The following is a 12,917-nucleotide window of genomic DNA, read 5'->3' as shown; positions in this document are numbered from 1 at the left end:
TCTGGTTAATATTTAGATTCATAGTTAGATGTTTTTTCTTTAAAGGGAAATTTTCTTAGTGTGTATTAGATTTTTAGAAATAAATAAGATATTCCCAATGCATCCTTACCACTTTCATAAATTAGAAATCTTGGTAGAAACAGTTTAACAATTTATCATTCAGAATAACTTCAGCAATTTTCTATTATCAATTGATATTTCTGTTTTTTATTGTTTCCTTTTGCTAGTATTTTATACTTTTAGCAATTTTAAAATGACACTTTGCCTCACTTAGCCTGTTGTCTTGATAAAGACTAAAGTGTAACTAAATGTCTACAATTGTACTTTAAGATAAGCTTTCTCTGGAATTCATGAGTAGTTTAGCTACTTTTTCTTGTTCTCCATAATAAAATCACCACTTATGTTTAGGACTCATTATGTAATGCCAGGTGTCTTATTGTGGTTGTTGCTGTTGTTATTGTTATTATCATTAGACTCTAGTGAAAGGAAGGCTTTGGCTGGTCTGTGGTAAATTTTATACTCATGCAGAACAGTAAATGGCACAAGGGTCCACAAGAAATTAAATTGTTTCCTCTGAAATAAAGGCCTAAATTTACATGAGAATGTGGGTTGTAAAATGAAATAAAAATTTTAGCTGATGAATAACAAGTAATTAAACATGGCATGAAAAGCACAGCCTGAGGACTTCAGTGGATCTAAATGTGGCAAATATTTTTGTTTCTCAAATTCTAAAAGAGAAACGTAAGTACTAAATCTTGATCATCAAAATTCCCATCTCACCCTCAAAATCTTAATTGCTAACACAAAATCATAGAATAACCTAGGAAGTTGCAAAGGTGCTTCCTCTTTATCACAGTGTCAACTATTGATACTTTCCCATGACTGTCATCAGTTTCCCAAAACTTTATCATAACTGACACCTAGACACAGAATGCAAAGCTTTAACGTTTAAGGGAGTAATTTAGATGTTTTATTTAAAAATGAGTAGCTATTCTTTTATTTCCCAAAGTTGAATTGGTTTCCTTCATAAAGGTCTGAGGATTAAGTAATAAACTATCCTACTTGAGTCCATTGCATTGCTTTTACCCCAATAGCCAGCTCTCTCTGTATTCATTTCTTTTTAAAATTGTCAGGGAACTTCCATTAACTATATCGCTTATTATATTATGTTATATTTCTTAATTATAAAATTTGGAATTTTTGTAAAAGTTTAAACCAAACTTGATTAGGTGCATGCTTATAAAGATTTCTGCAATCATTTGTTAAAAATCCTCTGAAGTTCTCTGGTTAACACAATTGTTTTGTTAAAAGGAACAAATATCTGCTTATTTCAAAATCTTAAAACATGCTTAAACAGTCTACTTTCTATAATATACCATCAGACTCCAAGATATATTAATGAATAAGAATAAAAAGGTAAGTGGACTCTTAAAAAATTACAGAAATAATCCCCTCTAAACTTTACTACCACAATAATTTTAATTTATTCAAGGGAAGAAAACTTAACAGTTTCTAAATATTCCAAGTATCTTTAGGATATATAATTTTCGGTTTTTTATTTGCTTTGAGTTTATTTGTTTTGATTTAGAATACTAATTAAGTATTCTCAAAAACATCTCAAAATGTAGCTAAACATTTGTTTGTTTTTAGGAACTTTCAGAAAATGAAGTGGTTGGATCTTATTTCTCTGTGAAGTCTCTCTTTTGGAGGGTAACGTCTAAATCCTTTTTGTTCATATTCTTGATTTTTGGTTTTGGATAGCAATTTTGAAAGTTAAATGGCAATTTAGAGTTTTACTTTTTAAGATAGGCTTGCAGATAGACGTATTCATTTGCCTTCTTTATTATCTTCTAAGTCGTCTAGTAACTAACACTTTTACTTCTACACTTGTAAAAATTAAGAACTTAATTTGAACATATTTCTTTGAAGTCATTTTATGAAATCAAGTGTATTCCAAATTCTGAGAAGCTAGAGTCCCAGGGACTCTCCAGGAATATAATGCCGTCTAGAAGATCCATTAAGGCTCTTTCATCCTCTCTTGTAAAATGAGATTAGAATTTTCTCCCCTATTTCTGTTTGAGAAAACTATTTACTTCTGTTGCAGTGATCTATACTAGAAATCTATCCTAGAAATATACTAATCAGTGCTCTTTCTTTGAAAATTAATCCTGTAATTTAGAAAGCAGCAACTCTTTATATTTAAATAAAAACAAAATGATGATTCATAGATAATTTGTTTTAAATGTCATTGCAATTTAACTTACTCTTTGATGACTAAAGCATAATGACCTCATAATGACCATCCATTTTTTTCTCTGCTCTAATTCTGCATTATGCATAGCACGACTTATTATTAATGCACTTACTGCTTTACCTTTAAGAATGTTCCTGTTTCTTTGAAAATTCACACTTGGTCTATGCTTAATGTAACAATAGATATTGCAATGAAAATGCTGCACTCTTAGGGCTTGGGGATTTTCCTTTCTTGGCTCTCAAACTGCTCATGATTGAAAACTTCCTTTTTTTCTTTAGAATTTTAATATTTGTTATAGTTTCTCTTAAATAGACTGGCAGGTACCAGATTAAGTCATGTGCTGACCAGTGAGCAAGTATAAGCCACATTTATTCATCCTTAACAGCTTGTACACACACACACACACACACACACACACTTTTTCTTTTTTGCATATCCTTATTTTAGTAATCATACCCTCTTCATTTCTACTATATGGCTGCCTTCACTGAAGTTGCTCTGTACTTTGCTGAAATAATAATTTCTCTTATATGTTCATGCATTATCCAGGAACACACAGGTTGACTGCTTTTAAATTATTCCATGACTTTAAATGGATAATACCTTTATCCAAAAATAGTTTCACTGGCTGGACGCTGTGGCTCACACCTGTAATCCTAACACTTTGGGAGGCCAAGGCAGGTAGATCACCTGAGGTGAGGAGTTTGAGACTAGCCTGACCAACACGGTGAAAACCCGTCTCTACTAAATACAAAAAATTAGCCAGGTATGGTGGCGTATGCCTGTAATCCCAGCTACTCCAGAGATTGAAGCAGGAGAATCACTTGAACCCAGGAGAAAGAGATTGCAGTGAGCCAAAATTGTGCCATTGTACTTCAGCCTGGGCAATAAAAGCAAAACTCTGTCTCAAAAAAATATGTACATATATATGTTTTTTTTTTACATGGCACATTTCTTCTAGAGTAGAATTTGGGGGTGTTCTGGGTTGAGCTTGTTCTATGTGCAGCAAATGTGCACACTGGTCATTGTGAATGAAGATTTGTCACCAGGACCAACTTCATAATTCATACCTTTTCAAGGGTTTCCCTTTCAAGTGGCTCTCTCAAGATTTTCTTTGCAACTTCCAAGTTTTCCACTTACCAGTACTTTCTATTTGGTTGTGTTCATCCTCAAATATTCTTTAGTAACCTTTCTCAATCTCTTCAACTGTTTGATCCTAGAATAGCAAATGTGCAAGTTTAAAAATAAATAAGCTTTCTTGTATCCAAGTCTCAATTGTAATGTCTTCTCTGGGCATATGATAATGAACAATTGACAAATTAACTGAGTCATAAAGGCAAAACCTTTAGGGGTCATCTATTCTACCAGTGAGGAAAATAAGGCCCATCAAATTGATGTCATTGCTTTGAGGTACCCAGATGGCATGATCAGAAACATATTTCTCTCTCTCTGAATGCCATGCAAATAAACGTTTTTGAAGAACTTAAAGCAGTAGTGTTCCTCTTTGAGTTTATGATGAATAGCGAGACCCTGTATAAATAAAGCTGCTTCTTAGCCTGTTTTTTATTTTATTTTATTTTATTTTATTTTATTTTATTTTATTGAGACAGATTCTTGCTCTGTTGCCCAGGCTGGAGTACAGTGGCGTGATCTCGGCTCACTGCAACCTCCACCTCCCAGGTTCAAGTGATTCTCCTGCCTCAGCCTCCAAGTAGGCACGTGACACCACACCCAGCTAATTTTGTATTTTTAGTAGAGATGGGGTTTCACCATGTTGGCCAGGATGGTCTCCATCTCTTAACCTCGTGATCTGCCTGCCTTGGTCTCCCAAAGTTCTGGGATTACAGGTGTGAGCCACCATGCCCAGCCTAGTCTGTTATTTTTAATTGACACCCTTTCAAATTCTTCTTGCATTGTTTGACCCTTTTCTTCAGCATCTGTGTTAGCCACCAATGGATGGATGTGTTTGAGAGCCATGAGATTGCTGTATCCGATTTGCTATTTTACGAAATCAGAAAATTAGTGACCAAGTCTACTTTAGTTGAGTATTATCTGCATAGTCACATTCAAAGGTCACTCTGTTAGCTAACTGACCCCATTGCTCTTTACCTAAGCAATATTGTTATTCAGATGAACTTTTAGAGGAGATGTATATGAAAGGAGGTTACCCAGGGACATTTTCAGATATGCAAAATATCTAAATAGCTCAGATAAAATCTTGCATGAAGAGTATACATGTGCTTTGTGGGTTAAGCAGGATGTGATTTAAAATAAATTCCTATCAGGATTTATAAAAATCAATACATGTGTCTAAGAGATAGCAACTGATTTACACTGAGCGAAACTACATCCTAGTAAAAACTTGCTCAGCTGGAACATCAGTGCTACTTGCTGTATCTTAATTTTCCCAAGAGCAAAATAATGGAAAGAAAAGACTGTGTGCAGGGATATTCTAATTTTCCAAAAGCATAACATTTGTTATTCATCAAAACACTATCTTAGGACAAAAAATATTAATCAGTGGATATGACAATTACCATGTTTCTCATGAAAACAATAAAAATTATGTGAAATCAGATTACTCTAAGTAAAAATTGTATTAAGGACTAACTTCCCACTTAAGGGTTGAAACTTAGTGCAGTGTTTCCAAATATTTAGCATGTTTAAGTTTCTTTTTATTTATCTCCATTGAGTGGACTTATAGACTCTGATGAAAGAGTTAATTGAACAAGCCATCTTGCAAGAACATTGTAGTGAATCAAAGAGGAATTTAAATATTTTTTAAGTGGAAAAGGCTGGAAAATGCCAAGATACTTCATATAAAAATCAAGAAAAAGGTCATAATGGGCAAAGAAGAGTACTTAGAAAAACACAAAGCTATTTAGAAGTTATGTCAGAGTACCGCCTTCCCATCAGGTCAAGCAAAAGTGTGGCTGAAGCAAGATTGAAGGCTAAGGAGAAGAGTTACTGACTTTTTAAAACAAGAGTGGGATCCTGTCAAGCACTTACATACTGAACAACTCAACCATAGATAACATCCACCCAAGATGAGTTCAGGAGTTATTTCTATTTTCAAGTATGATATTATTTATACTCAAAAATATGTGTAACTTTTAATTAATCTCAAAAAAAAAAAAAAAAACAGGTCTCTGTAAGGCAGGCCCAAGATGATTATTGCTAGAAATTTGTAGATTATTTAAGCAAGCCAAAAAGATTACAATATATATGATGATTTTCTCCTCATATGAATTTCAAAAAAGCGTTAAGCTTTAAAACTTTTATTTGGACATGGTTAAAGTTAGAGAGGATAGTTAAAACATTTTAAGTAAACATAAAGAACTTCCTGACACCATAAATTGTATCAAGAAGCAATGGAAATACAAAAGAAAGTTTAAGGATAAAAACCAGGAGAATCTCGCTAAGGATTATGGTGCCAGTAAATCATCTTCTAAGAAAAAAAGGGATCAAAGCTTTATTATAAGATAAGACACTTCAAACTGGGCTGGACAAAGCACCGGGAGGGTTTTCTGTAAAAGCAATCCTACCTTGAGAGGATGGATGGATGACAGAACAAATGCACTTGTTGGACTTCATCATCCAAGTGCAATTCGCTGGAATAAACTCAGTAGGAAAAGGAAAAGATAGAACATGCCTGTGCCTGGGATTGAGCTAATTGCTCTGCACTCATCTTTGCAGCACAAAACAGTCATTCTAGGCTGTCATTATCTCTTCTTTGTAGTGTCTTGGGGATCATTTGATTAAATAAAAGCACATGCACCCCTGTGCTGAAAATAGAAGAAGGAGCTGAGTCCACACATGGCTTATTGTAAACACATAAGTGATGTCTTTCACTCCCTGTTTCAGTGTCTGGGTCTCATTTGGAAGGATTAGCTTGTACACAGGTAATAAAATCCAGGATAACAAAAGCCAAGGATTATTTGTACCTATCAGGAAAGGAGATTGGTGTAACTGTGTTGCCTTAGTCTCATATTAAGTCTAAATAGATTTTTTTTATTTTGATCTATTTTTAAATCAAGATCTAGAAAAATAAAATATTTCATTATTAGTGATCCAACTTTTCAAGGAAAGGAATTAGTAAACTTTTTACACTAGAACTGGAAATAGAAATGCTCCCAATTTAAATGCTAGATTCTATGACTTCACCACCTTACTAGTAGACATAAAACTGTAATTTTCTATAAAGTGAATAACATATGCTAGGGTTATTACCACTCGTCTACTTTTACTTCCTCTAATCCCTTGATTAGCCTCTCTAAATCATCTATAACCAAGGATACATTTCACCTAAGTGACAGGCAAAGTATTTTGAAAACTCTTGTACCAATTAATTTCTTTTGTTGTACCATGAATTTCTTAGTCTCTGTCAAAAAAAAAATGGAAATATAGGTGGGTCGGGGTTGGAAATCATGAATTAGGTCTCAGCAACTCTAGCTTCAAATCTCAGCCTTGCCAATCTCTAGTCATTTGGCTTTGAGTGGGGTACTTACCTTCTCTGTGCCTCAATTTATTTACCTTAAAATAAGATGCCTGTCATGAAAAACCCCAGAGTGTGAAAACTGTAGCATGTAATAGCTGCACAATAAATGTTCCTTTCTTTCTGTGTGATTAGCCCACCTTTCAGATTGCCCTAATCCAGTCCTCTCTGTTGATGTTATTAAGGTTGGTGACTCTAATCTCATCATAATATTATTGTTAAGAAACTTTCCTAGCTGCTCCAGAAGACCTGTAATACAAACTTTCAGTTCTACCATGATAATTTCTCTCCAAGAGTTCCTATTAAGCTATATCTTTCTTAATCCATCTCTGGCTGCTCTTGGTCTTGGTAGTGAAGGGATCTTTGGGTTACTTTTTCATAGCAAAGGTAAAAAAGGGAGGTGTCATGTGGGACAACATTTCCCTGTTAGTTTAGAGATACTTCTTTAATCGTTACAAAAGATTTACATGTGGGATGCAAGGTTAATGTGATCTTAGTTATTGCCTATTGATACCACATTTATTTTTCTGCAAGCTTATCACTATTTTGACATTTCAGAGCAGTAGACTTGGAAACAATTACTCTTTTCATGATTTCTCTTGCTCTAGTTATTTTCTCGGATACACCTATTAACAGAAACCTGAAACCACTTAATTAGGCTCTATCATCATATAATCTCTGGGCTTCATTTCCTTGACCACTGCAACATCATTCTATTAAAGAATATCGTGGCTGGAAACCTTAGAGTTGCATTGGCATTTATCTTCATTGTACCGTAAGACACTTTCTGACAGTGACTTGGAAGCAAATACAAATTTTCTCAAATAATGTTTTCTGAAGACTAAACTGCTGATCAAAGTGAGGGGTTGAGAATGGTACAAAGTTTTCCTGTACAGCTCTGATCATTCATTTCCATCCAGACGTGCGGCAGGCCAGCTCTTCCTGTCCTGGGCTTCTGCAGAGCAGAGTTTCAGAGTTCTTATTGCCAAAATGCACAAGTAAGTTCAAACATTCAGTTGATTTATTTTTTTCTGAGCTTGCATGAGCTGTGATTTCTGAGGGCCAACTTACTGTACTGAAAACTCATTCCCTATACTAATCGATTTTGTACATATGAAAAGGAATTGTAATCTTAAATTCTTTTTCAAGGAATAATATAACTAACACTTTCTTTAAATTGCCAGCTTATTAGTTCTAAAATCTTACTAAAGGTATGTGTTATGGACTAATTGCTTCAGACTTTGAAATCTGTATTTTTATCTGGTGTCTTGATATTCTTTATTAATTATGAACTTGGATGAATATTCCTTATGAGAGTGAATTTGGATGTATGAGAATCACATGGGCATAGGTTGAAATACACAGTTCTACACCATAAGAACTGAATCACATCTCAGAGAATCACGCATTTCAGCAAACTGACGGCTAGAATTTGAGAACAACTACCTTACACGTTCAAAGATTATTCCTTCCTTTTAAGGGCTTTTTCTTCTTTGCTTTGAAGAACGAGGTTGGCTTTTTCTTTTTATTCTTCCTGCTTTATTTCTTGTCCCCACCACCCAAATAGAGTTCTAATTCAACAAGGACCCAGTTGAGAGCATTACCTTAGAAAACTAATACCAGCCGCATTATGCAAATTTTATTGAGTGATATCTTGGATTTGTTTAATACTCCTTGCCCTTTAGGTGCTCAATAAGTGATTTTGGCAGATGATTATCAATACATCAATGTGTGTTATTAAGATATATGCATGAGAAAAAATTAATAAAGGAAGAGAAGCACTTTTCATAATTGTTCAGTAGAGTCCTATTTCTCTTTTAAATACTCCAAATATCAAGACCAATATGCTTTCCTAATCAGTAAATTTAGCAGCCCGATGAAAGAAGGACTTTAAATAGCATAAATAATATCCTTTGTAATGTTTACAATTGTATTAACAATGGTTATTAGAACATAGAGTAGCCAGTGCACATGCCCCATATAACTTTCAAAGCAAGGATTCTTATGCTTGAGTGTGTATCAGAATCACCTGGCGACCCAACTCCACTCCCAGAGTTTCTGATGCTGTTAGTCTGAATGGGGTCAGAGGATTTGAGTTTCTAACAGGTTCCCAGGTGACATTGATGCCACTGGTCTGTGGACCACATGTTTGACAGATTTGCTATACAGAGGAAGGAAACTTTTTAAACAGAGCAGCAAGTGATTCAGAAGGTACCTTGGAGAGCATCAGAATTTCATGGTTTGCAAAGTTTCTTCTTGCTGTGGTATTCTGCCCATCCCACCCCTTCAGTGAGCTCCCCAGAACTTTGATTTTTAAAATAAGTAAAAGTAATAAATGACTGTCTTAGGCAAGGTAAATCTTCATTGTTTATGGAGTGTACTTTTTTCTCTGTAAGCCCCTGAACACACAACCTCCCTCCACCCATAGATACACACAGAAGAGTGTTAGTAGTCTTGGGGCTCTGGAGTAGTCTTAAAAAATCAAAGAGAAGAAAACTGAGTCCCAGAGAAAGGGAAACTTGCCCAAGTCATATAGCCAGAAATTGCTAGGAAGATGTGACTGAATATTTACGTTACATGCTTATCTTTTCTGCTACTGGTAGCCTATGTTTATATCTTCTACCTTTACCTGTAATTTTATTTCAAGTCTCACTTCTTCACGCTTTGGCTAAATATTTAACAGTTTCATGACTATGCAGTTGCTCAATAAAATCTACAGTTGAATTATGGAGTTTCTTTGTAGAGAAGTGCCATTTTGAACAAAAATTATTGAAGAAGAAAACGTCTTTTAAAAATATCTAATTAGAATATCTTTGAAACCTTTTTTTAATTTCTTCTTCTTAGCCTTTTGCTCAGGCCACCATAATTACCACATCCATTAGCCCTATTTTGTGAAAAAATGCTCTCCTTCTTCCTCTCACTTAGCTCCCCACATTGTTTTGGAAATGTTCTTCTGGGTTATAGAAAAGCATTTCACAGAAGCTCACAGGTATGAAGAGTGTGTAGGCAAAGTCCCGTATTGATATTAATAGGGCAGAGCCACCAAGCAAGCATTTCACACACTTGTTTTGGAAATGTTCTTCTGGGTTATAGAAAAGCATTTCACAGCAACTAATGGAAGTAGGCAGTCTCTATTATGTTCATTTTATTTCTGTGAAAGCATAAAGGACTCCATGGAAAATGGGATCTTTTCTCCTCCTGTGAGCCTTACGTGAGAACATGAACTTGACTTACAGAGTGAAAATGGCTCTTCTCCTCCTCACTCTGTAAGTCAAGTTCATGTTCTCATGTGAAAAAAAAATGAAAGGAGAAGCAAGCAAAGAAGGGTTTTAGACATGGCACTATTAAAGAAACTAACTTCACCTTGCTCATTGAAGATGCTGTGCAACCTAGCTTGTACCCAACTACTATTTTACTGCTTCTAGAGACCATATAGAAAATGGCATTAAGTATTTTCTTCAACGAGCTGAAATATTATAAACATAAATACATGTGGTCATATAATAGAAAAGTAAAAGGTGGTTTCATAAATTAACCATGTTCTTGCCACTTAACTGGAGAGTACCCTTTGGAAACATTTTGTTTAAATCATGATTACCTTTAAACCTACGAGGAATCTCTTCCCTAAACACTTGTATTGGAGAAGCTTAGGAATAAAGATTGGAAATATTTGGGTTTTAGTTACACATCTACCATTTATGTGCACAACCCCTCTGCATTCCATCAGTAAAACTGGGCTAAGAAGCCTTGCCCTCTGACTTCATGGGGTTTTTGTGGGAACCAAATGTTATAATATAGATAGGCATATTTTTAAATTCTAAAGCTCTATATAAGTTGGCAGCTCTTACCTCCTTGGTCTTTGCTAAAATAATTATTTCTTCTTACTTGCTACAACATTTGTTTTCTTTGTTTCCTTCTTTGCTACTCATACTCCCTAACAAAATTTTCCAATCCAAAGTTTAAAACCCAGTTCTCTAGAGTCTGCTGTTAGAGGCAGTTTCAACAGCAGCAGAAATGGTTAAACCAAACAGTCACCAAAACCTACAGATGGATTATATAATAATAAGTTGCATGAAATCTTAGAACTAAAACAAAGACCTTGGCCATAACTGGTGTAACAAATTCTAAACAGTTACTTTCATCTGAGAAGTCCTCTGTTCAAACAAAATCCAATGTGGAAATCCAATATACTGAACAGATGGGAGCAGAGGGGCTCTAGCCGAAATGGGCATAGAGTTCTGCAGAACTTGCAGGTGCCCCATGAGTTCTCCATTACACTCAGAACACATTTGAATGCTGCTCTTGAAGCTCACAGGGATGAAGAGTGTGTCAGCAAAGTCCTGCATTGATATTAATAGGGCAGAGCCACCAAGCAAGATTCAAAATGTGCTGTGTTCAACAAGGCAGTGTGATTTTGAAAGATTTTCACTGAAATGTCCAAATATTAGAAGTATTATCTTTTGAAGAGTGTAGTTTTCATTTTCCTAATAGAAGCACTCAAAATGCATGACTTTTGATTATGATGATAAAAATACCTATGGCGTTGCTATGGTATAGAAAAAGGTAGGAAGTCAGAGTGGGAGGGAAAGTTATACAAAATAAGCTGTAGCTTTATAACATTAATGTAGAAGGGATTGGTTAGAAAGTAGTGCTAATCCATAATTTAACAGTGTGCTTTGAGATTGAGAGGAATGTTGAATTTCATGAAATGACTATATGTAGGAAAAACACGTTTGATAATATGAAAGAAGTCATTTTTATAGTACTGCTTGATGCCGAATCCAGATTGAAAATGTTTTCACATTTAGTTACTTTCTATGGACATATGTTTTATGTCCTTTTTAGTTTAAAGAGATTATACAGCCATTTTTAGTAGACTTGCAAATTTTAATAATAGTCTAAGCCAGGTGTTGTGGTTCAAGTCTGTAATCTCATCACTTTGGGAGATTGAGGCAGGCAGATCACTTGGGGCTAGGAGTTTGAAGCTTCAGTGAGCTGTTATCATACCATTGCACTCCAGCCTGGTCAACCAAGCAAATGTCTCTAAAAACAAAACAAACAAAATGAAAATAAAAAATAAAAATTAGATGGGTACAGTGGTGCATGCCTGTCATCCCAGCTACTTGGGAGGCTGAGATAGGAGGATCTCTTGAGCCCAGGAGTTTGAGGTTACAATGAGCTACACCCCTGCACTCCAGCCTGGGTGAAGTGAAGAGCAAGACTCTGTTTCTAAAAAAAAAAAAAAAGAAGAATGAAAATCATTAAAGAAAATGTTCAGATACTCGAATGTAAAATAAATCCAGAAACATACTTGCCAATATAAATCACATATGTAACATTAAACATAATTATAAATATTTGTGATGAAAGTTTTAGGTATAAGCAAGATATCTTAGATGGACATATTGATTTTGTTTTCTCTTTTGTGGTAACTAAAATTGTTCTTTAGCAATCTGAAGCTCAATAATCTCCTAATGTGCCAAGAAAAAAGTTTTTAAACTATCTGAATAGAACTTACAACTAATCTTATAATTAAAAACCACCTGTAAAATCTATCTATAACATAAAGGTATCTTCAAAAACCATAAATAGTTTAAAAATTAAATACCACAGTATGAATGAGGCCTTTACTAATTCTAACATTTATTTTATACATACTTTGACATAAGCCTATTTGGCACACTTGCAAACATTTTCTGATATTCTTGATGTATCTATATCTTGTAATCTTAAGAATTGAAAAGCGAGACTATATTTTGAACACTCAACTCTTTTACACAACAAATTTATCATAAGATGATAATTTCATAATTTATTTAAAATTTTATAATTAAATAATTAACAATAATTAATAATTATTTTTCATTTTTAAAAATTATAGTTGCCTATCCTTTAGTTTTTGAAGAATCATAACAGCAGGAGAAAAGTTAATGCCAAAATGAGGTATTTGGGTTTAAATCACAATAACCTAACTCAATTTTCATTTGCCAAAAGTTTCAGACCCAAAGTTTACGCCTATCAGACCTACACAGAAAATCACATCTTTGGAGAGGGATAGTCAGCATCACCTTGATTGAAGGGAGAGACCTCAAGGCCATGGATTCCAATGGGTTGAGTGACCCCTACGTGAAGTTCCGGCTTGGGCATCAGAAGTACAAGAGCAAGGTA

At 34.6% G+C, this 12,917-nt stretch overlaps 1 protein-coding gene across 9 annotated transcripts in view; it reads left to right on the top strand.

Annotated features, from left to right (window-relative positions):
- The window catches only part of MCTP1 (multiple C2 and transmembrane domain containing 1), a 583,843-nt gene that overhangs the window by 349,951 nt on the left and 220,975 nt on the right, over positions 1–12,917 (top strand). For 4 of the 9 annotated variants that reach the window (XM_064376156.1, XM_064376155.1, XM_064376160.1 and 1 more), the window contains one exon: positions 12,744–12,914. In XM_064376156.1, coding sequence (XP_064232226.1) covers positions 12,744–12,914 — 171 coding nt within the window. Of the gene's footprint in view, positions 1–1,650; positions 1,711–7,669; positions 7,748–12,743; positions 12,915–12,917 lie in introns of all 9 variants that reach the window. The other 5 variants (XM_012477522.3, XM_064376157.1, XM_012477523.3 and 2 more) reach the window with 2 other exon arrangements.

Source organism: Aotus nancymaae, unplaced genomic scaffold (genome assembly GCF_030222135.1).
Source record: "Aotus nancymaae isolate 86718 unplaced genomic scaffold, 86718_ANA_hifiasm-v0.15.2.pri h1tg000014l, whole genome shotgun sequence".
Taxonomy (NCBI): domain Eukaryota; kingdom Metazoa; phylum Chordata; class Mammalia; order Primates; family Aotidae; genus Aotus; species Aotus nancymaae.
This window is presented reverse-complemented; position numbering and strand designations above follow the sequence as displayed.